At 36.4% G+C, this 23,637-nt stretch overlaps 2 protein-coding genes across 2 annotated transcripts; both read right to left on the reverse strand.

Moving 5' to 3' along the window:
* Nucleotides 1–254: 254 nt before the first annotated feature.
* On the reverse strand, nucleotides 255–7,494 carry LOC125673817 (complement C1q-like protein 2). Its single transcript, XM_048910643.2, has 2 exons — nucleotides 7,207–7,494; nucleotides 255–1,650 (listed from the first exon to the last, which is right to left on the reverse strand). The coding sequence occupies exons 1-2, from the start codon at nucleotides 7,445–7,447 to the stop codon at nucleotides 1,223–1,225; spliced, it is 669 nt and encodes a 222-aa protein (XP_048766600.2). The 5' UTR covers nucleotides 7,448–7,494; the 3' UTR covers nucleotides 255–1,222.
* A 1,739-nt stretch (nucleotides 7,495–9,233) lies between these two features.
* Nucleotides 9,234–21,726, reverse strand: LOC125673816 (snake venom 5'-nucleotidase-like). The gene is made up of 9 exons (XM_048910642.2): nucleotides 21,097–21,726; nucleotides 18,228–18,441; nucleotides 17,432–17,623; nucleotides 16,728–16,922; nucleotides 16,105–16,236; nucleotides 13,789–13,911; nucleotides 13,280–13,435; nucleotides 12,410–12,613; nucleotides 9,234–11,552 (listed from the first exon to the last, which is right to left on the reverse strand). The coding sequence occupies exons 1-9, from the start codon at nucleotides 21,433–21,435 to the stop codon at nucleotides 11,377–11,379; spliced, it is 1,731 nt and encodes a 576-aa protein (XP_048766599.2). The 5' UTR covers nucleotides 21,436–21,726; the 3' UTR covers nucleotides 9,234–11,376.
* Between the last annotated feature and the right edge of the window lie 1,911 nt (nucleotides 21,727–23,637).

Here is a 23,637-nt window from a genome sequence, read left to right on the forward strand (position 1 = left end):
CATCGTCAACTTCCCATATTTATGTAGCAATATTCCATTATCACCTGCATATGGTGTTATATATCTCAACTGATTCGATACGCAAGAGCTTGTTCGGCGTATGGTCAGTTTTTAAATCGAGACAGGCTACTGACAAACAAGTTGATTCCTATCTTAGTCAAACGTGTTGATTTGACTACCACAAAGTCCAATAAACAACCAGTCAGATTGTCATTTAATAATTGTTGCATTTGAAAAAAAGTATAGATAGGGTATTCGTCAATGTAAATATTTTTATTCAATGTCATGCATCAGATTGCGCAAATAAATACATACAAAGTGTATACGTATTCATCGTAGCCAAACATCAGGATACAAACATGCCTACGCCGGATAAAAATCGCTCAAGGACACCGTTACTGTCTATTGTAAATTGTCGCAGAGATTAGTTATATTCTACGTGAAAACACGATTTTATCTCGCCCACGTATGGTTGTATCATGATGACGTTTGACTACGGTGATGAAAGATGCATATACTTCCAATCCAAATGACTGAAAAATTCTCAAGTGAGACGTTAAGCATATATATATATATATATTATTTTTTTTTGGATCAGCTCTTTGGACGAATAAGGCATGTGCTAATTCGCTCCACTTTTAACATTGATTGGCAAGCCTAAAGACCAACAACATGTAGTCTGCGTTGTAAATACGTTTGTAGATTAGTGTAGTTGTAGTGCTAGATGTATTTATAAGTAGTTTTTGTTATTATGCTCTGTTGATATTGACCACATTATGTAATTGTTTTCGTTTGTCCTGAAGAAGGGACGGGTCGTCCCGAAAATTTGACAATCTCGTTGTTCGTGTCGTTGGTCATTTTAGTGCTTTGTATATATATATATATATATATATATATATATATATATATATATATACTTTCAAAAGAGTTTTTACGTTACGTCGTAATCAAGTACAACGCCAAAATGCATTATCAACATCTTTTCATGAAAACAAACCGTTATTTCTAAGACGTACATGTAAATTTTAAGAACTGGGATACAATCATAAAATTGCTATTTATAGAAAATGTATATACTGGAGATGAATAACGACCAACTTCTGACCTTAAGTGTACCTTAATCTTTGAATGACGCGCTTCCGCACATGTTTGCGTTTGACATACATGTAATACAGCAAAAATGATGTCAACAAAAGCACACTTCAACGTTTAAGCATACGGTCTACATCACGGAAAGAAGACTACCAGAGAAGCTAGACCAATTATAGATGTCGACATTTCCCCAGTCCTCGGTTTGAATCCACACATGATTTCCTGCCTGAACTTCCACAATCACTGTGTTTGATCCGGTGTGATGGTAACTGCTTGCATTTTCTCCAGAATATATTTGACCCTTTTTAGCATTGTTAACTCTTAATGAAGTGGAACAGGAACTACTTCCGCTATGGTAACAGTGCATGGTCCAGTGAAACATGTAGAGTCCGTGAACAGGTGCGATGAAGATCCCGTCTGTCGGGTTGTAGTGGTTTCCTAGGTTTGTGATAACTTTATCAAACTTCAGAATGAATCCAATGCTTATTCCACTTTTTGATACAGACTGAGTGGCACTGAAAGCTACCGGTGTGCCGTTAAAGATGGGAATGCCAAAGACTAAAAGATATTAAAATTTCATATGTAGTAAACGGTCATTTACAACATGATCTATCATAATATTGCCACGGTAATTGACATGTTTCTTTATCGCATAGTATTTACGTGTGATTATATTATGGCATGTCAAACGTTGCAATATTTGATCTTTTCCATTTGTATTCTATATTTTCCATTTGCATTTTATAATTTTTCATTTGCATTGTATAATTTCCATTTGTATTGTATAATTTTCCATTTGTATTCTATATTTTCCATTTGTATTGTATAATTTTCCATTTGTATTCTATATTTTTCATTTGTATTGTATAATTTCCATTTGCATTGCAAAATCTTTCATTTGTATTGCATCCGAGGGATTGTTTATTTTGATTTGTTACGAAGGATTTCATTAGTTTAGGTCCCACTTATATTTAGCTGTCACCAGCTGTAGCAATCTCTACCCAGAGTTATCGTGACGATGTCTGCTTTTAAGGTCACATTATCCGAAAGATCCGTGATTCGTACTTTTAAATAGCAATGCGTATGGCAAAGTTTTAACTATATTTACGTCTTAGGTTTGATGCAGCCATGACACGAGTAGAACTCGAACATGCGACTTCACGGTTACGAATTCGAACCAAAGGGTACATCACTAAACTACCGCGATCGGTTCCATATAAGGACTAGTTATACATGTAGCTAGCAATGACGAATCTTGCGCCGGGAGACCCCCCCCCCTCCCTCCCTCCCTCCCTTCACAAATATGATTTTTGTATAGAAATGAAAAGCAATGCAGGTACGTTTTATTTTGTCAGAACGCACTTGTTTCAGGGGACCTCGCCCTCCCCCTGCAACCCCCCCCCCCCTCCACCAAGGCTTTGCACTGGACTCACTAGGGATCTTAAGACAGTCCCCAGATATCCAGCAGTTTACTGCATCCTTTCGTTCAGAATTATGTAGATCAGCCAGTGGTTAAATAAGATACTAGTTTGAATATGCTGATCACATTAGACGCATATAAAAGCGATAAATTAATTGGGGGTGTTGGGGTGTTACGCCATTGCACTTAGCAAATACGGTACATTCCTGCGAAATGACTTCTTCAACATCTCGCGCATTACCAAATTCGAAAAACGATAACTTATTAATAAGATTAATCCATCGAATAGTTGTAAGAAACCAAACTCGATGTTAACAATTGCTGAATTGGTGGTGACCCAAGGGCCGAATTAAGTCCCCCGAATCTACTGAATTCTGACTAAATAAAAATGTGCATGCTTTTCTGGACAGTTCTATTAAAAAAATTATCATGGGGGGGGGGGGGGATTTGCCATTACTAGGGCTAGCTACATATTTTTAAAAATAACTAGTCCTGCTTGGTTTGTGGGCGGGAGGTCGTGAGTTCGAGAACCGTTACTGTCATTGCCGCATCAAACCTAAGACATAAACAAAGGCAGTGATTGCTCCTTTGCCAAACACTCGGCATTCAAAAGTGAGAATCACGGATCTTTCCGTAATGGCCTTAAAAACAGATATTCCGTGTCGCTGCAGGCGTTGGTACGATAAAGAACCGTCATTGCTACGACCCTGTGTGCTAAGCACGTCTATATTTGTGGTACATCAGTGAACAATTCTCAAAGCAACGTTAACTAATGAAATCCTTCGTAACAAATCAAAATAAACATTCCCTGGATAAAATACAAATGAAAAATTATACAATACAAATGAAAAATATAGAATACAAATGGAAAATTATACAATGCAAATGAAAAATTATACAATGTAAATGAAAAATTATACAATGCAAATGGAAAATATGAAATACAAATGGAAATTATACAATACAAATGGAAAAGATCAAATATTGCAACGTTTGACATGCCATATTATATGATATACCGCATTTGGATACAGGATGACGAATGTTTTTCGGTGGTAACACAACGGATAGTGTTCAATTCCAATTAAATATTCCCTAAAAAATTGTTGTTAAAAGAATCGCTTCTATACATTTTCCAACCGGTCGCGGTAGCTCAGAATAGTAGAGCGTTCGCTTCGTAACCGGCAGGTTATGAGTTCGAGCCCCGCTTTTGCCATGGCCTCGTCAGACATAAGACGTAAACATAGGTAGTGATTACTCCTTCGCCAAAGGCTCGGCATTTAAAAGTGAGAATCACGGGTCTTTCGGATATGACCCTAAAAACGGAGGTGCCATATCGCGACGGGTGTTGGTACCGGTACGTCAAAGAACTCTCACTGCCACGGCCGTAAACGCTAAGCCTATACACGTATCAACACTTCGCGAAAGTTACGTCCCTTGTCCGCCATCTCTCGGATAAAAATCGTATTTCCCTACGTTGGCCTTTGTAATTTTCCTATATGTAGCTTTGACATTTGTTATTTTTCCATCAATTGCAGTCAACCACAATATGCCCCAGATTGGGACAACCCATTAACTTGTATGAAAACTTGGTAATTGGCTAAAATTCAAAGTAATAACATCTTACATTTGGTAAGGTAAAGAAGGAAAACTTGGTTTTTCACCGATTGACCTTTGGCTGACCCCGCAAAGGGACGTAACTCGTGGCGAAGTGTTGATAGGTGTATTGGTCTAAATTCGTGGTACTTCACCTAGTACTGGTGACGTCTCAATATAAATGAAAAATTATCGACAGGTCGTAAAACATACAAACACTTTCCCATGAATGAATTTTACAGTTAGCTAGTACATTTCACAAATCACTCGAACAATTAATAATAGCGAGCAACACACAGCACTGCATGGCTCCCTCTCAAATCTAATGACTACAGAGCGTGAAAACTTCCGAGACAAATCTATCAGTTTAAGTACGTAAATCTTTGATACCATCCTAAAATTTGTAAAATTTCGTAGAATCACCTCTCGCTGATCTGTGAATACAAATTAACGTAGAGTAATAAAAATAATTCAAAAAACTAACGCACATAAAAATGCAATTTTAAAAGTGTGTTCAGTGTCCAATCCTGAAAACACTAGAATGCACATGGCAAACATGATATTCTCTCTCTCTCTCTCTCTCTCTCTCTCTCTCTCTCTCTCTCTCACCTACATTAAATGAGGCTTCGTCTCACCGTCTATGAGATTAATCAACCTAATATATATTGAAGAGAAAAGAACCGCAAATTGACAATAACTTTTAAGAATTATATTCAAAATCCAAATTATATCAATGTACATATAAATCCGAACCCACACCCTCTGTAACACGTAATATACATGTAAGCCTGTAGACGCTATCGTAGTCGATATCGCAAGGATTAGGATGTAGGGCATTTATTAGCATAACAGGGCCCCTTCGTTGTGATACGATTTTGGGACGGAATTTAAGGCACCTATGCTCATACGTCACTCATATCTTTTCTGCTACATGTTGATGAACCTACGAATATCTTCCGATGTCATAATGTTCGTGCGAGTCCTTCACAAATCTTGGTAGAAAACCTCGTACGGGCCGCGGTAGATATGGACGTGAGGCTACAGATGTATATTACATGGTTACTACAGAATTCTTCTCAGTGAGAATATGTAAAATTCAACGACATATATTGAATGAATTGGCTTATTTAAGGAAGTTATCTCCTGAGCTTTTGAGCACAACTGTGCAGGATGCTGTAATGATTGAACTATTTCCACTGCTAATCAAATGGACGGTTTTCATTAAATAATCAATTAATACTTCGGAAAATTTATGGAAGACTATGACAAAGAAAGATAGCCGACCCAACACTTAGGAAATATAGCTCCGGAGCATTTTCAAGAGCACAACTGCGATTGATTTTTGTTGTTTATGCTGTATTGGCACCAATAGACAAATCAAGTTCATTCAATGAAGTGAGCTTTCTAATCGAAATTGGTCCGTTGTGTCGTCGTAAACATTTCACATTTTCATCTTCTTCTCCAGAACCACAAGGCCAATTTCAAATAAACTTGGCACAAAGCACCTTTCGGTAAAGGGGATGCACAATTGTTCAAATGAAGGGTCATGTCCCATGCAAAGGGAATATAATCACAAAAATGCAAAAATAGGGTGGGGTCAATTAAAAATCTTCTTTTCAAGAACCAGTAGGCCAGAAAAGCTTAATTTACTTGAAAACTTCCTGACAAAGTGGAGATTCATGTTTGTAAAAAGCGTGTCCCCTGGGGTTAGGGTGGGTCACAATAGGGGATCAAAGTTTTACATATGAATGTATAGGGAACCAAACTTTGCACAAAGCATCCATGGATGAAATTTGTTAATATGAAAGGCCATACACGTCTACAAGTGCATATGATAACTAACAAATTTGGAGTCAAGTTTAATAATTAAGTTTGATAATTAATGAATCAAGTCGTTACATTTGAAATTTTTTCCTGCACCAAGCTGCTCGTATAATGATAATTTTCCGCAAGCATGTTTATTACTAGAAACTGCTGCTCGGGTGAGCGATGTGACAAATGGGCCTTTTTTTACTATCACAATTCTCCTTCAATGTAGAAATCAGAAATGCACTTCCCAAAAATTTGACATTACTACAAATCTCAGGTTCCAATCTTTTCTTTTTTTTTAAGAGCTCAATTTTTGAAATTACACGAGGATATGAACTGCGACGCTTCACGCAGGCATACTTCAGGAAGCGCTTCGTGAAAAATATGCTGGCGTGAACCATTGTCGTTCATACCTTCCTTTATTTTGAAAAGTGAAAAAAGTAGGGACAATTTATACAGCCATCTGAACCAGAAAATAGATGATACCAGTAGGAGTCCCAAAAGCAGGCATTCAAATAAGGAATGTATAAGCAAATCCAAACTACACTTCATTTGATCCAGAATTGCTTTGTTTTGTATGACAAGAGCGTGAAGTTGGCATAAAATTGCCAAAAATACAAAAATCAATGAAAATTTCATAAATTCAGGGTGAGGGGTCCTTTCAGAAAACATACAGCCCACGCGTCGAGCAAATTTATATTCAAATACATTTTCCATGTTCTCTTAATACACAATATATGTTAATTTCAGTTTGTTCGACGGATGAGCACACCTTTTCCTAAGCAATAATCTGGATGAAATTTAACAGTTATCAAGCTCTTTTTGAAAGAAAGACGGGAAAACTCTTATTCATGACGTAATAATGCTATAAAATAAAAGGAAAAAAACTTTGATTTAATTTGAGATAGTATACTTGGCATGTATTTAACTTATTCAAAACACAGATCAAGCTGGATTCAAAACACATTTAAATTAGAGAATTTTTGGGCCTTTTTATATAGACAATCGTATCTTGTTCTTTGTTTTATTATATTTACATTCTACTTTCATTTCTGTGGGATTCCAAACCGTGAGAATAGACGTGTTATATTTATGAATATTCATACGCGCATTGTTCACAACTGCAGTACTTTAATGAAGAAATAGATATCATTACAAATCTAAGGCGAAGACATCGGAAATGTAAATATTAAAGAATGTTTTAATCCTGCGTCAAAAATCATTAGTATTTTCTAAAAGATAAAACACGTGTAAATCTACTATGCATTATATAAAATCATATTCATTACCTCCCCTTGGAATCTTCAAGACACTGATATTTGTAAGATTTGCGTGCTCATTCCCGGTAAGGATTTTCCCAATAGCTTTTTCAAGTAAGAACACTCTATTCTGCAGGTCGGATGCAGTTTTCTGATCAGTGGCGTTAGTTGTTTTTTGACCGCAAGTAATACCAACACCAAGCAGGACAAAGAAAGTTAGTAAGTACACCGCGGCCATTTTAAAGATTTTGTCTAAAAAGCATCTGCACATCTAGTATTTGAATACCACAATGAAGTAGAAGTACTTTTAGGATAAGTCTTTGATTGGATGATCCGTCAGAACAATATTGATATATAAAATGGGATAAAATAGCAGTATTAAGATGTGGTTTTGATTGGTTGTTCACGAAATGTCTCATCTTATGTGTATTTCACGTTATACACAGTATATCCGGTATATGAACTAGTGCTTAGGATGTTTGTTTTGTAACCGGAAGAGTCAAGACTTTATTCCCAACGCTGCATTAAGCCTGAAACGTTTAACGCCCATCAAGGGTAATAGCTTACAAACGTAGATTTTTTTTATTTAAAACTACAATATATTCAATAATTTTAATAGAGGGATAAGTCCTCTCACGAGAGCGGAGCTCTCCCTATAGGTAACACGTATATATATATGTTTAAAAGGAAAATATAGAACACTAATGAAAAATTAAACCATTCCTATGGAACTTGAAAATTTGGTCCCAATGGCGTCGATTCGAATACTATCGCGTGGACATGTATTTCTCCATTTTGAATCTCGTGTTCCCACATTCACGTCGTTCTGAGATGTTACATAAAATCAATAAAAGCATGTAAATCTTATTTTCATAATCATATAATATGATTACGGTGTGACCGTTGGGGCGAGCGCAGCATATCTGAATACATTTTCAAAAAAATTATATTGAAAACAAGGAAAACTGATCTGGTTCACTGTCAATACGTAGGATCACTGTCTTGCTCTTCTCGCCAATGTAGGAACCAGTTTAGCGGGAAATGCAACGAGCGTGTTGTGACGTAGCCTGGTAGTTGTGACGTGACTGTTTACATTTCTTTAGACAATATTTTAAAAAGAAAGGGGGAAGAATATGATTGTCATCCTTTCCTTTCAAATAAGAAAGGTTTGTAATACTTCAAAGATTTTTTTTTATTATTATTTTACGAATCGAACCATCCGCCATTTTGTACGAGGGACTTCTGGGATTGGCGTCAAAAAAATTCTTGTTAGAGGTTGAGATTTAGCTCGGATTATTTCCCGCGCTCTAGTCATTAGAGCTCGCAGTACGAGCCAGCGCTCCGCGCTGGCTCGCTATAATCACTCCTCGGTTAACGCAATGTACAACGTTTCCTATGTTTGTGTATTTGCTAAACACCGACGCTGAATATGACGTCACAATGCACTGTTTACATCAGTTGCATAGCGTTTCCCGCATTCAATGAATAGGCCGATCAAAAATGTCTAAAGCTAGAATACTTTGATTGAGCTCTGTCCTCACACGTTAGGTGCTTATATTTCGGGATATTTTTTGTCCTGTTATGTATCTAGATATTAATGCCAATATTTTTTGCTTCGCCCTCAAACACGGTCATGCCGTAAGACATATCAAATTCAACAATTTTCAAATGAAGTCATTATCAAGAACAAGAGTGCGAAGGTACGGAAAGCTTGGCTGGGATTTAAAAATGTTTGTAGCAATTTGTAAACAAATTATTTTATTTATAAGTTTGTTATTGAAATTAACCGCAGTAACGGCGACATTTTTTCAGAGTGCTATACACTGTAGGTAATCCGTAGTATTTACCCGTAATGCTTCTGGAAAAATGTCACCCTCTATAACGCGATCACTGTTAATAGTGCATTGTGACGTCGTACTAGCTGCAATTTTTTTCTTTTCTTTCAAACTAATCAACAACAGAACGTACGTAAGTGTGAAAAAACTTTTCTGGAATTTAGATATTTCTTAAATAGCCCAGACCTATTGCAGATGTCAATAATACACAAGGGAGTTAAATAATGTTTTCAAAAAGTTTTATACATGTAATACATTGAACATATCATGTATTGATAATTAATTTTAGTCCTATTCATCTGAACAGAAATGATAACTTTAAACAAGAGGCCCATGGGCCACATCGCTCACCTGAGTCACCTTGGCCCATATCTGAAGACTTTCCATAAATATTTGCATGTAAAACCTTAGTCCCTATTATGGACCCAACTACCCCTGGAGGCCACGATTTTTGCAAACTTGAATCTACACTACGTCAAAAAGCTTTCATGTAAATGTCAACTTCTTTGGCCCAATGGTTCTTGAGAAGAAGATTTTAAAAGATGTTCCCTATATATTTGTATGTAAAACTTTGACACCGACACCCCCCCCCCCCCACCACTTGTGGCCCCATCCTACCCCCGGGGGCCATGATTTGAACAAACTTGAATCTCCGCTATGTCAGAAAGTTTTCTTGTAAAAATATCAGCTTTTCTGACTCAGTGGTTATTGAGAAGATTTTAACTATACCTTTGTATGTAAAACTTTGATCCCCCTTCTGGCCCCATCGTACCCCCGGATGCCATGATTTGAACAAACTTGAATCTGCACTATGTCAGAAAGTTTTCATGTAAAAATTAGCTTTTCTGGCTCAGTGGATTTTAAAAGATTTTTCCTATATATTTGTATGTAAAACTTTGATCCCCTTTGTGGCCCCATACTACCCCCGGAGACCATGATTTCAAGAAACTTGAATCTGCACTATGTCAGAAAGTTTTCATGTCAAAATCAGCTTTTCTGGCTCAGTGGTTCTTGAGAAGAAGATTTTTAAAGATTTTTCCTATATATTTGTATGTAAAACTTTGATCCCCTATTGTGGCCCCATCCTACCCCCGGGGGCCAGGATTTGAACAAACTTGAATCTGCACTATGTCAGAAAGTTTTCATATAAAAATCAGCTTTTCTGGCTCAGTGGTTCTTGAGAAGATTTTTAAAGATTTTTCCTATATATTTGTATGTAAAACTTTGATCCCCCTTGAAAAATGGAGCGAAGCAGTTACAGTAGCAAATGACAGTGAGATGGTAGAAGATGCTGTCAAGCCTTATGAGCCAACCATGGCTCGAAGAGGATAGGTAGGTAAGTGTGGCCCCATCCAACCCCTGGGGCCCATGATTTCAACAAACTTGAATCTGCATTATGTCAGGAAGCTTTCATGTAAATCTCAGCTTTTCTGGCTCAGTGGTTCTTGAGAAGAAGATTTTTAAAGTTGTTCCCTATATATTTGTATGTAAAATTTTGATCCCCATTGTGGCCCCATCCTACCCCCGGGGGCCATAATTTGAACAAACTTGAATCTGCACAATGTCAGAAAGTTTTCACATAAAAATCAGCTTTTCTGGCTCAGTGGTTCTTGAGAAGAAGATTTTTAAAGATTTTTCCTATATATTTGTATGTAAACCTTTGATCCCCCTTATGGCCCCATCCTACCCCCGGGGGCCATGATTTGAACAACTTGAATCTGCATTATGTCAGAAAGTTTTCATGTAAAAATCAGCTTTTCTGGCTCAGTGGTTCTTGAGAAGATTTTTAAAGATTTTTCTTATATATTTGTATGTAAAAGTTTGATCCCCCTTGTGGCCCCATCCTACCCCCGGGGGCCATGATTTGAACAAACTTGAATCTGCAATATGTCAGGAAGCTTTCAGGTAAATGTCAGCTCTTCTGGCCCAGTGGTTCTTGAGAAGAAGATTTTTAAATGACCCCACCCTATTTTTGCATTTTTGTGATTATCTCCCCTTTGAAAGGGACATGGCCCTTCATTTGAACAAACTTGAAAGCCCTTCACACAAGGATGCTTTTGGCCAAGTTTGGTTGCAATTGGCCCAGTGGTACTGGGGAAGAAGTCGAAAATGTAAAAAGTTTACAGACGGACGACGGACAAAATGTGATCAGAAAAGCTCACTTGAACCTTCGGTTCAGGTGAGCTAAAAAGGATAACAGTTTTTGAGAAGTGATTTTTCCCTGGAAGCTCGAATAGGAGAAACAGACAAATTCAAGATACCATAATGATATAACTTCAGTGTTGTCCATCAGTTGATAAACTGCCGTTTACACGAAACACTCTAAAATACAACTGTACAAGCATTCATACAGTACGCAGATCTTCTACAAACATTTAACAAAGACGTAAAGCGCAGTGATAAGAAATAGGTATATGTTAGGATGGAGAAATCTTGCACTGTTAGTACAGTCTTCCAGAAGAGTTATCCTTCCTTCCTCGCCTTTTATAATTGGGCTATTGGATTGAAGATAAGTGGAAAACACATCGCTGTCAATGTCATCTACAATAGGAATAATTATCAAATCATTTTGAGTTATATATACAAATGTACATGTAAACATGAAATGATTGAGTTATATATACATGTAAACATGAAATGATTTTGAGTTATATATACAATGTACATGTAAACATGAAATGATTGCGTTATATATACAATGTACATGTAAACATGAAATGATTGCATTATCTATACAATGTACATGTAAACATGAAATGATTGAGTTATATATACATGTAAACATGAAATGATTTTGAGCTATATATACATGTAAACATGAAATGATACATGCAAATACAAATTATTATGCATTTCCTGATCAGATGTAAAATCTTGAGTCAGGTAAGTAGACTCTTAATATCAATTATTGTAAAACAACCTTTTTATAGACAACGTTTTTATAGATTCAATCGTGTATGTATAGTCAAGGTCACAGCAGGCATGTTAAAGGTTTTGATTCTGAGGAAATGAAACAATTCAATTACCGAATGCTGATATTTATATTCACAAGTTTACCCAAAGAATATCAGAAAAATAATTCGGGTAATTTGCAGCTTGTTTTTGTTATATAAATAAGAAAGAATACCAATGTGTGAATTTGCCATTTATTGAAATAAAAATTGTCTATCAACTAAAATTGTATAGTCTTACCTAACAATGAATTGGTTTGGCTTACATCAGACAATTTACTGATAACTACAAATTGACTAGATAGTGTTTAAAACAGGCTGAGTAGTCTCATGACACCAGTAGCCCAGCCAATAAAACATGTAGAAATGTTTTTTTTTTTAAAAAACACTAACTATAGCGCCACCACAACAATGCAATAGGAAATGAATATCAAACTATTCACTCACTGAATCGCTGGTGATTTGTATGATGCTCCTGAATAACTTGAAACCCATCCCCTCCTCGTATGACGAAGTCAATTGCCACGATGGTGTATATTTTGTTATCATCCAGGGGAGAGTATCGCGGCATCACGCATTGCCGGCACCGCGTGTAGGCGGATACAACTCGCTGGCCAGCCGGTTTACATAAATCGTAAGTTACTCGCAGTCCTATAAGAAAGGGAAATCTTGTACAGGCTATATCATTGTATAATTATTATCAAATCGTTAAAACTATCACGGGAAAGACATAAAACACACTTTCGTTGAAGAAAATAACATCATATCATAGTGTCACTTACACGTCCACATCAGTACCATATATATATATATATAGATAGATAGATAGATAGATAGATAGATAGATAGATAGATAGATATATATATATATATATATTGTTAAGGAAAGGACAGGTCGTTATAAAGATTTCACAATGAGATTGTTCGTACCGTTGATCAATTTAATATTTTAGAGCATTATATATATTGTTTTGTGTTTGATTTTGTATATGACCTTGTATCCACTTTGTGGATCCAACACTTCATGATATCTATATGTAAGGATATTCCTGTTATTCATACTCAACATTTTACCAAGCCGGCATGCATAGATGAAGCGCTTTTCTGATATCAAACATTTTTTGTAATATTATCCATGGTATTATATGTACTACCAAAATGAGAGAGAGAGAGAGAGAGAGAGAGAGAGAGAGAGAGAGAGAGAGAGGAGAGAGAGAGAGAGAGAGAGAGAGAATGATGGGGTTTAGAGAACACAAGAGATCAATCTCGTGCTCAGACAAATACTTTTAACTCCATTGATTGTAAATGAACTCGCACCTGACACTTGAAGGAATGCTCCGGCTCTGTTCAGCCTGTCATATCGCTCTACCGAATGTTCTAAAGCTTGTCGTAGATATTTCCCTTGGAGATTAATGAGATCTACATTGTTTCCAAACGGCATCGTTGTCAACACGTCTCCACGAGATATGTTTCCTATTGAAATGTCAAAGAAAAAGACATATTGATCCCCTGTTTCCATTTCATTGTCTCGTTAATATGGATGTGAATTGTATAATATGAATTCGTTCAATATTTGGAAATCAATCAGCCTAAATGGAAATGTATATACATTTTTGTATGTCTCATATTTAGACATTTTGCTGTATATAGTAGATGCAGTTTCAAATCTTAAACATAATAAACAATAAAATCCTTCCTATGCTCTTGAAGTCAGTGAAGTCAGAAGAAAGACAGCGAAACCAAATTGGTTATGAAGTCCCCTAAAGGGCAATGAATTGATGGGTAACATATGCGTATACATGTACATACATGTATCTAAAACGAACCTCTTTCAATTGGTGCTCTTATTCCACCAGAATTTAGTATTGCAATAGCAGCATCGCTCCAAAACTCATTCAGTGGAATCCTCCGAGCGTGAAAACTGACCATTCCGTCCGTTATCAAATTTCCTGCAATATCGAAGCTTTCTCAAATGCATGTATATATCAATCGATAACAATGTTTGCAAATTTACTATACATGGTTATTTTGTTTTAATACATTTCCAAATTGGTATCGTTTCAAATTGCATTCGTCATGTATGAAGACACCAGTAAATTAATTGTTTTGTAGTATTATATTCTGGGTACCGATAGCTTACAATATTTACTGATAACAATGCAGTTTGAGAGATGGGGGGGGGGGGGGGGGGGGGGGGGGGGGGGGGGGGGGGGGGTTGAACGATGATAAAAATCAAAATTGATGTTTCATCGTGTATGGATCTTAATAAATACAGTACGTCTATTTTAAAGCTAAGATTTTCGATTTTCGATGGAAATAAAAGTAAAATGTATTTAAAAAAAAAGTATTATATCAGTTTCGAAAATATATAAAGATTGAACTGCCACGATACATACCCGCATACTGTCACATGTGATGAGGCGCTAAGTAAACGCTTTTTATGAAGTGTATGTTCATGTATGTGGACGTGAAGCAGTCCAGTTCATACCCTCATATATTCCACCAAATAAAATGTAGTCCTTAAATGACTACAACTGGAGGGATACGAAATTTACTTCCCGTGATATATGTATGATAGCTGCTTTCAAACATTATTCAATATCAATCTGTTATAGGTGATTACCTGCTTTATTGATTTTGACGGATACATTTCATTATATAGAAACAGAACAAGGTCTAAATTAATGATTCTATTTTTCCTAGCTTTTCTACTGACCATGAACAATTGCTTGAAGCAAGATATATCATGACCATTTTCCGTCAATATTTTTCATTGATGCTCTATTCAATAATCCATGTACATCGTTTTTGTAAATTATTATGATTATCATTTGTGAATATCATTATTATTATTTCACTTCAGTTTTAAGTGTTCTCGCTATCAAACTTGGTGTGGGTGATTCAGAGTAATTCACAGTGTTTAACTTGAAACTCAAATATTTCCCTACCTGCCTTGCTAAATGTTTTTAAAAGGGTTGTTCTCAGATGGGAATCGGCGTTCCCAGATGGGAAACAAGCAGTGTTTTAAATCTCGGATAGATCGTTCACGGGGAAACATATGTCGCCACCTAACTGAAATAAAATCTTTTCAATCAATGCTGTGTACCTTCATTCAGACGGTCAAATTGATAGGGTCCTTCACGCCCCCCCCCCAAAAAAAAAAATGGGTGACGACTATATTACATTTATTTCATACATCCCAATGGACTATAATAGTATTCAACCATTCTAAAGCATTTACAAAAATAACGTTTCCTTTGAAGTTGATATGTGCAGTTTTGTAAAATACAAAGACGGTTGAACATTCTAGTCTTGAAAAACAAAATAGTTATTTTCATAACTTTTTCATGAAACAAAGGTCACACCTCTATAGTAAAGTTAAATGCCTTTTCCGAAGCTTGTTCTTGTTGCTTGAACCACTATAGGAAAACAGGGGAAAACTTAAGCTGAGTGATTGTGTCATTTATTGTCCAGATGAATGACAAGGAGTGAACACAAGGACATATAATATACAATTACCTGCAATAATGTAAGTTAATAACTGGGGTAAGGTTAAATGATGAATAATTCAAACTTAGATATGGTACACAGTAAACTAGTGCTTATCCCAGCCACTGATAGAAAAATGATTACAAAGTTTGTGTAACAAGAAGGTGGCGTACACAAAAAGGCACAACCGTTATCTTACATGTATCAAACGGATCAAAATTCAAAAATAAAAAACAAAATCGAAAATCAATTATTAAGGTGTACTGTCTCAGAAAGGAATCCAGATTTACATGAATGGCAAGCGCATTGAATTTATATGATAGAGATGATAAAAGCTCAATTTCTCAATTACAAAGAACTTTCTACAATCAGAATTACATGTGGGAGGAGGAAGGGGAGGTGGAGGTAAAAATGACCACAACCTCGTGTTTCCCAATCGGAACTCCTCGAATGTCTCGCGCACTCGACATAGTGCGCGAGACATTCGAGGAGTTCCGATTGCGTGTTTCCACCAGATTTCATTATTTGGAAGTCGACCCCGATCTAAGTTGAACCCGATATAAAAATAATTGCAAAATATAAATTATTATGCAATTACGATGTAAAAAGCTTGCATATAAAACATTTTATGAGGCATACAATTTTATTCTTACCAAGATTACACTCCCGCAGCCTACAAATCTTTGAATCGCCCTCAAGGTACACCGTGGAGTACCCCACTGTCAGCTGTTTTTCTTTTTCCAATAATTTACCCATCTTCATAACTTCGGCCAATATAGCTGGATCTAAAACAAATAATGAATTCACAAATACATGTATGGCGTTACATGTACATCTCCCAAAATGAATGAAACCCACAATAAAAACAAGTTTATTTCCATAACCTTATGACATACATACATAAATACATACACACGTGTATGTATGCATAGATACATACATATATATTTGTATATGTACATGCATAAATACATACATATATAACATACATGTACATTAGAGAGAGAGAGCGCGCGCGCGCGCGCGCGAGAGAGAGAGAGAGAGAGAGAGAGAGAGAGAGAGAGAGAGAGTATGTATACATACATACATGTACATACATACATGTACATACATCGATACATACATGCACATACATCGATACATACATACATACATACATACATACATACATACATACACTTTGAGAGAAAAGAAGAACGATAGTTGTTGTTATACTGTTGAGGCAAAAACGTTGACCATCATATTTAGTCTCATTCAGTTGTTTGTTTCTCTTTACCTTGCTTTGTTGAATTGTCCAGCAGGATTGGCAAACCCTCCCAGGAATCCACGTGGTTGTTAGAGTCAAAGGTCACGTTAATAAATCCTAGATATTTTCCGGCAAAATAATCTTGCAATACTAATGTTTTACTTGAGCCATGATCTACGATGGTAGGGTAGGGTCCTTCAGGTTTATCATTGGAGGGGAAAGGCCCTACAAAATACCACTGTGACATCAATATGACATTAAAATGCTGATTACATTGTACATACCACACATATGAATGTATAAAATCATAAACGTGTATTTCTCCAAAACCCGGATATGTCATTTAGGATATTTCTCTATGAATATAGATTTTTTTTTTTTTAGCTAAATGCACACAATCATGTACATGTATCATGAGATTAAGCATACATGTACATGTACGTCGTTTTGGCTTAAAATCAAAATACAATGGCACTCATTCACGAAGGGACATATACTAGTTGTAAATGCACATAAACGAAGCAATTCGTCGATAGAATAATAAAGTTAGTGTATACGCCATGCGAAGTATTTGTAATGTTGTTTCTGGATTTTTTTCTAAATGTGTCCACCTTTTGTAAATATGAGCGAGATTATATTGCATGCGATAGGGAGAGGAGACAGTTGTAATCGCGTGAGTGTTGATTTGTGCATGTGTGGTAATTGGACACCTCAATGATTGATGTGGAAGTTACCTGTCATGTTGTACAGAAACGTGTGAGTGTGGCCCCCTACAATGATGTCCAGGTCGGGTACGGCTTCCGCTAACTTGATATCATTTCCATAACCATAATGTCCGATCCCAATGAGGATATTCACGTAGGGTTTTAAACGCTGTGCTTCCATTTTGACGGTATCAATAACGTTGTTGAAATGCACATGAGGCCCTAAAAACATTTTTTTTTTTATTTTGATATACCTGGTAATAAAAACAAACAAACAAATCAGTAAATTTACATATGTATTTCGGTATTCTGATGCACCAATCGTTAGCACCTTTAAATTCTATGTAATCTGAGGAGTGTATATTTCATACCTTAACTTTGTACCTCCTTCATAAAATTCGATTAGAGGTCGGTTTACACTCTTAGGTGTATTTTTCTCTTCATTCTTAACACATCGGTGTATGCATTTTTACGTTTTAATCATGGTTCAAAATAAATAGTAATAATAAAAAAAGCGCCCTAGTTTACGGCCAACTTCCCTTTAAAAAGATTTTTTCCCACGACATCAATTCACATTTATATATTATCAATATTTATTACACGCCGGAGAAGAGTTATGATACCCTTTATAAGACAAGGGCGTCAAATAAAGAAGTATGTTCGAAAGAAGAGTGATGCTACAGGGTTAAAAGATATTTTCTATCGTTTTGAAAATATAATAAACTGCTTGACATAATCAGATTTGGCTATCAAATACATCCGAAGAAAGTAATTTAATAACGACCCAGTGTTTTCAAAGTATTGTGACATCTTAATCTTGGTTTACCTGGGTTAGATATGGTGGCGGTTTCCTCAATAAGATACCCTATGATACCAATTCGCCTGCCGCCTTTATTGAGTATTATTGAAGAGTTGCATAATCCTCGCATATTTGGTTGTTCAGATGTGTCAAGATTGGAACAGACTATTGGGAAAGAAACGTTTTCCATGAATGGGATCAAGCCGCCCACGCCGTTGTCAAATTCATGATTTCCCAGACTCTGAAAGAAACGTTTTGCAAAACATTGGTACTATTGATAAGTAACAACATATGCCTAAACATATATTGTATATTATCATAATTGTACATTATAACTAATATATTTTCTGTGGTACAACAATCTTTATTTGTACATGTATAACATAATATATTTTGTATACGGGAGAGGTTGTCTAAGTTGTTAGAACTTGTAACCAATCCCTTTGTATATTTATACAATAAAATATGTTCAAATCTAAAAAAAAACAAAAAATAATAAAAATAAAAAAAAAACAACACCAAAAAACCATAGCACATGTAGTGTGCTGTAACCGCTGTAAGCGACAGAAACTACAGCCTCACACAAAACAATGACAACAATTAATGACAAGCCAGGCACTACTATAATACTTGTATACTATACATACGTGTAACGCGATTTATACAGTGTACATGTAACTTTCAAATGGTGAAGTGGTTAGTCAAGAGGTTATTGCGTTTAGATAAGATTTACAGGATAAAATCATTGTTTTCGTGAGATTTATTCAACACAATTTATTCATTCCACTCTGCTGACGGCCTTGTCTGAAGAAGTACATATACCCGTGTGTATCAATGAATTGAAACTCCGTGTGTAGAGCATTGACAGACTGGTCTTGTCAAACGTGCAGGTCTTGGTCTTGAGAAAGACAACAACAAAAAACTCTCCTTTTATTTTGATATTATAATTTGTCATTAAATCTTTGTGAACACTAAATAGTTTTTGATTTTCCCATACATGAAAGCTGATATACCAAAACAAACTAGTATCGGCTTCTATTTATCAGGTGTTAATGTCACTTTGAAAGGACTTTTTTAAAATGCGTGTTTGAATTATTGCGCACATGAATTGAATGAACAATATATTTAATTCAAATGAATTTATCAACTTTTTAAAAAATAACTACGTGCTTTAGTTATGTTATATTTATTGATATAATGTTCAGTAAATACAAATTGATTATTACATGTAGGAAGTAACTTGGGGCTCCAAATTAATTGTGCTTTATGTAACATAAAAAGTACATAATGATTTTACAAACAGAATTGTAACCCGCCATGCCGATAGTTGACCAAAGACAAAATGAACGGTCGTTCATAATTTCAAAATTTAAAACTCAATATTGGTAGTTTTTGTCCAGTGCAACACTTTAAAGGCAAAATTATTAATGCATATCGTTTCTTCTCGTCAAACGCAACAATCGAAAACATAATGCACTATAATATGAATGCAGGGGGCGGATCCAAGAATTTTTTTAAGGAGGGGCGGTAATAATATTAGTTTTGGTTTTCAAGGGGGGGGGGGGGGGTCCGCCCACAATAGACGTGATTTTTACCCTTTTTCTAGCAAACTTTTCTAACGAAAGGGGAGGTTCCGGCCCGCGGACCCCCACCCTCTGGATCCGCTACTTGAATGACAAACAGAAAAATTGCTATATTGTAAACAGTGGCCTGATATCTAGGAAAATGTCAAGTAGTGTACAAAATAATTTCGGTACAATTAGGTTTTAAGTTATAAGGCACAAACTTTCCAGAACAGTCCCGGACCATTCGATATCTGATATAAAGGATATGTTTCGACGTATTACTTACTTTGAAGATCTGTGTCATCACAAAACATGTTCAACCAAAAAAAAAAAAAAGAAACTGGTTTGTTTGTTTTTTGTGTTTATCCATGTGTTTATATCTATCAGTAACTATTAATAAATCATTACAAAAAGCTAGTCCTAACAGTGACTTCTATAATCACGGAAAAATTAAGAACATCCAAAATATCAGATGAATATCGTATTAAAAACTTTATCGTTGTGTTCGATCGCTGGTCTCGGAAGGTGAGGGTGTCCTTCATTGAATGAGATGTATGTAAGTAATATCACAGGTGCTTGTGGACATGCAGGACTTCCGGTACCCCCCTTCTTGTATTTTTAAATGTTCAATTCCTTGGGTATTTCGGACGTACTTTTGATAAAATATGTAACTTCAGAGTTTATATATTTCAATGGAATACACAAATCTCGCATAGAAACCGTTTTTAAAAATGTCATATCACCGATCATAATATATTATGATCGGTGATATGACATTTGTAGATATGATTGCCCCTCTTTTTATAGTACGTACGCATTGATTTGTAACCTAAACTTTGAAAACTTTAGGGTTGGAAGGGGCGTGTGCCCCCCCCCCCTCCCATGCCCCCTCTAAATCCACCAATGGCTTCGTTCTGGAAATTTCCAAAGGGCCCATTCAAGACTAAAATCACAGATTGAAGAAACGAACAAGCATATTTCATTTATTCAACAAATATCAAAACTAATTTCTTCTATAAGATCAAAATCAAGCATCGATAAACAACGGATGAACTTCATATCGTATTATCGTATTTTAAAGTTGTCATTAAAAAAGAAAAGAAAACTGGCTTAGATCCGCCACTTTACTCTTATATAATTTGCTATTTCAGGGTAGTTTATCAAAACGGAATGTTTATTGGCAACATTTATTAATTTTTAAGTATAGGGACATAGAAATTTTTATTTTTTAGAAAACGAGAGCAATCTGGATACAGGTACTTGTACAATATTATTTGCACGTAGACATGTTAAGCAGGTGATTGATAGATAATCGACATACGTGTACGTACCATCGCGTCGTATTTCATTTCATTCATAAATCTAAACGCTTCTTGCCCTTTGTAGATGTTGAACCATAGTGTGCCCTGAAACTGGTCGCCAGCGTCCAAGAGAAGCGTGTGGTCGGGATCCTGGTCTCGAATCTCGTTAATTTTCGTAAATCTCCGTGCAACTCCGCCATAACACTCTCCTTTTGCCTTTTCCTCGGATTTACAAGAGCTGGCGTATTTGTTCATCTCCTCAATGTGTGCGTGTACATCATTGGTATGGATGATGACAAGGTTGTATGGGAAAACAACTGCAATAAAACTCAGGAGAGAAAACACAGATAGGGACGTCCTCGCAGACATTCTGTTCCAGGGTCAAATGATAACACGTCCTTTCTGGTGCATAGTTGAGTAACGAAAATCTCAATATACCACTTAGGTAAAGATTGACACTCAGGTACCCCGGAAGATAACCTCAATACAAAACCTGAGTAAACAAGTACCAAGAAATGTCAATCCGGCTTGTAAATAGTGTAATATATTAAAATATTACTTGCTCTTTAACAGTTTTTAACTTTTCACGTCATTGCGTAATTTTGATAGGACATACGGAATGTTTACGGAATTTGACATATTGCATAACCAAGTGTAAAAATTCTGATGACAATGGCACTCATTCAAAAACAAATATATCTGTATCGCTTACATACATGTACGTTTACACTTAACCCGTTTAGGCATGGTCTGATAGCAACACATTGGGGTTTCGCTTCGCAACCGGGATTTTCGATCTCAGTGTTGTAGAGTGAGCCTTCCCCCATAATGAGACTTCCCCCCGGAAGCTTGGCTCTAGAGTGAGCCTTCCTCCAGAAGCCTGGCTCTAGAGTGAGCCTTCGCCCAGGGGGTAGGCTCACTCTAGAGCAGGAGAACCCCCGGGTAAGTCTCACTCTAGAGCCAGACTTCCCCATGGGAAGATCTACTCTATCACTAGTTGTAGAGTCAGACTCCCCCACCCCCCACCCCCCATAGCAGGACTTCCCCCTCCATTTATTCCTGGTAAACTACTATCACTTTATGGAGATTGTTTAGATACCAAGACCTTTTTCAACAGGGCATTAAATGATTTTGCTTAAGTCGTTCATCAAACTCAAGAGAAGAAAACGGTGAATAAAACACATTGGAATTAATAAATCATTTTGTTTGACCCTTAGACCTTGAACTTTGACCCACACAATACCTATGCCTTGGTTAGTTTTAGAAGTTTGTAAAATGAAATGAGGAAATTTCGAATTTATGTTTCTTCTCATCTGCGTATGAATATCGGTTATGCTTTTAAACTTGTACAACTTCAGGTAGAGAGGTAGGTAAGTAGGTAGTTAGGTAGGTAGGCATAGGTAGGTAGAGAGGTAGTTAGGTAGAGAGGTAGGTAGGTAAGTAATTCCCTGCTCGATAAACTAAAATTTGCATAGGAGGGGATGAAAGCGGGGGTGTCCCTCTAGAGCGAGATTTTAAGAGGGTGTTATGGCTCTAGAGCGAGTCTTCCCCCTGGGGGTAAGGTTTATTCTATAGCAAGTTTGCTTGGGGGTGGGGGGGGGGGGTGGGGGCTCACTCTAGATAGAGACTACCGGCTACCGGGGGGGAAGGCTCACTAGGGGGGGGGGGTCTGGCTCTATAACACCAGCACCACGTCAAATCTACGACATTTAATATAGTAACCAGCACTAAAAGTGAAAGTCAAGGAACCAGCACTAAAAGTGAAAGTCAAGTAACCAGCACTAAAAGTGAAAGTCAAGTAACCGACATTAAAAGTGAAAGTCAAATAACCAGCATTAAAAGTGAAAGTCAAGTAACTGGCACTAAAAGTGAAAGTCAAATAACCAGCATTAAAAGTGAAAGTCAAGTAACTGGCACTAAAAGTGAAAGTCAAATAACCAGCATTAAAAGTGAAAGTCAAGTAACTGGCACTAAAAGTGAAAGTCAAGTAACCAGCATTAAAAGTGAAAGTCAAGTAACAGCCATTAAAAGTGAAAGTCAAGTAATTAGCATTAATAGTGAAAGTCAAGTAACAGCCATTAAAAGTGAAAGTCATGTAATTAGCATTAATAGTGAAAGTCGAGTAACAGGCATTAAAAGTGAAAGTCGAGTAGCCAGCATTAAATGTGAAAGTCAAGTAACCGGCATTAAAAGTGAAAGCCAAGTAACCGGCATTAATAGTGAAAGTCACGGTTCTATTAGAAACGGAGGTCCCATGTTATGGTAGGCGTTTGCATGATAAATAAGAACATCCTGCTACGGCCTCAAGCGCCATGCATTGATAAAAATTCATGACATTTCGCCTAATGGTTGTAGATTTTCTCTATACTTGAATGGAAGTAAAACAACAAACGAACAAACACACATCGACCAATATAACACACTTCCATATTTACTCGAACTTTTTTTTTGACAATTCAGACAAAACACGTCGGCTGTTTCTTGTCATATTCACAATGGAGTACAACTCACTTTAAACAACGCATCATCAGGGGAAAAGCTGTGCTTCACTTGTATTGGTCAACTTTAAGA

The sequence above is a fragment of the Ostrea edulis genome, chromosome 3, assembly GCF_947568905.1.
Source record: "Ostrea edulis chromosome 3, xbOstEdul1.1, whole genome shotgun sequence".
Classification (NCBI taxonomy): domain Eukaryota; kingdom Metazoa; phylum Mollusca; class Bivalvia; order Ostreida; family Ostreidae; genus Ostrea; species Ostrea edulis.

Coding starts and splice junctions, on each gene's coding strand:
- LOC125673817 (XM_048910643.2), bottom strand. CDS start 7,447: ATGTGCAGATGCTTTTTAGACAAAATCTTTAAAATGGCCGCGGTGTAC. Junction 1,651..7,206: donor CTTGAAGATTCCAAGGGGAG/GTAATGAATATG, acceptor AATATCTTTTAG/TCTTTGGCATTCCCATCTTT.
- LOC125673816 (XM_048910642.2), bottom strand. CDS start 21,435: ATGTCTGCGAGGACGTCCCTATCTGTGTTTTCTCTCCTGAGTTTTATT. Junction 17,624..18,227: donor CGCCACCATATCTAACCCAG/GTAAACCAAGAT, acceptor AAATGTTTTTAG/GGCCTCATGTGCATTTCAAC. Junction 13,436..13,788: donor AAGAGCACCAATTGAAAGAG/GTTCGTTTTAGA, acceptor ACATTTCAATAG/GAAACATATCTCGTGGAGAC.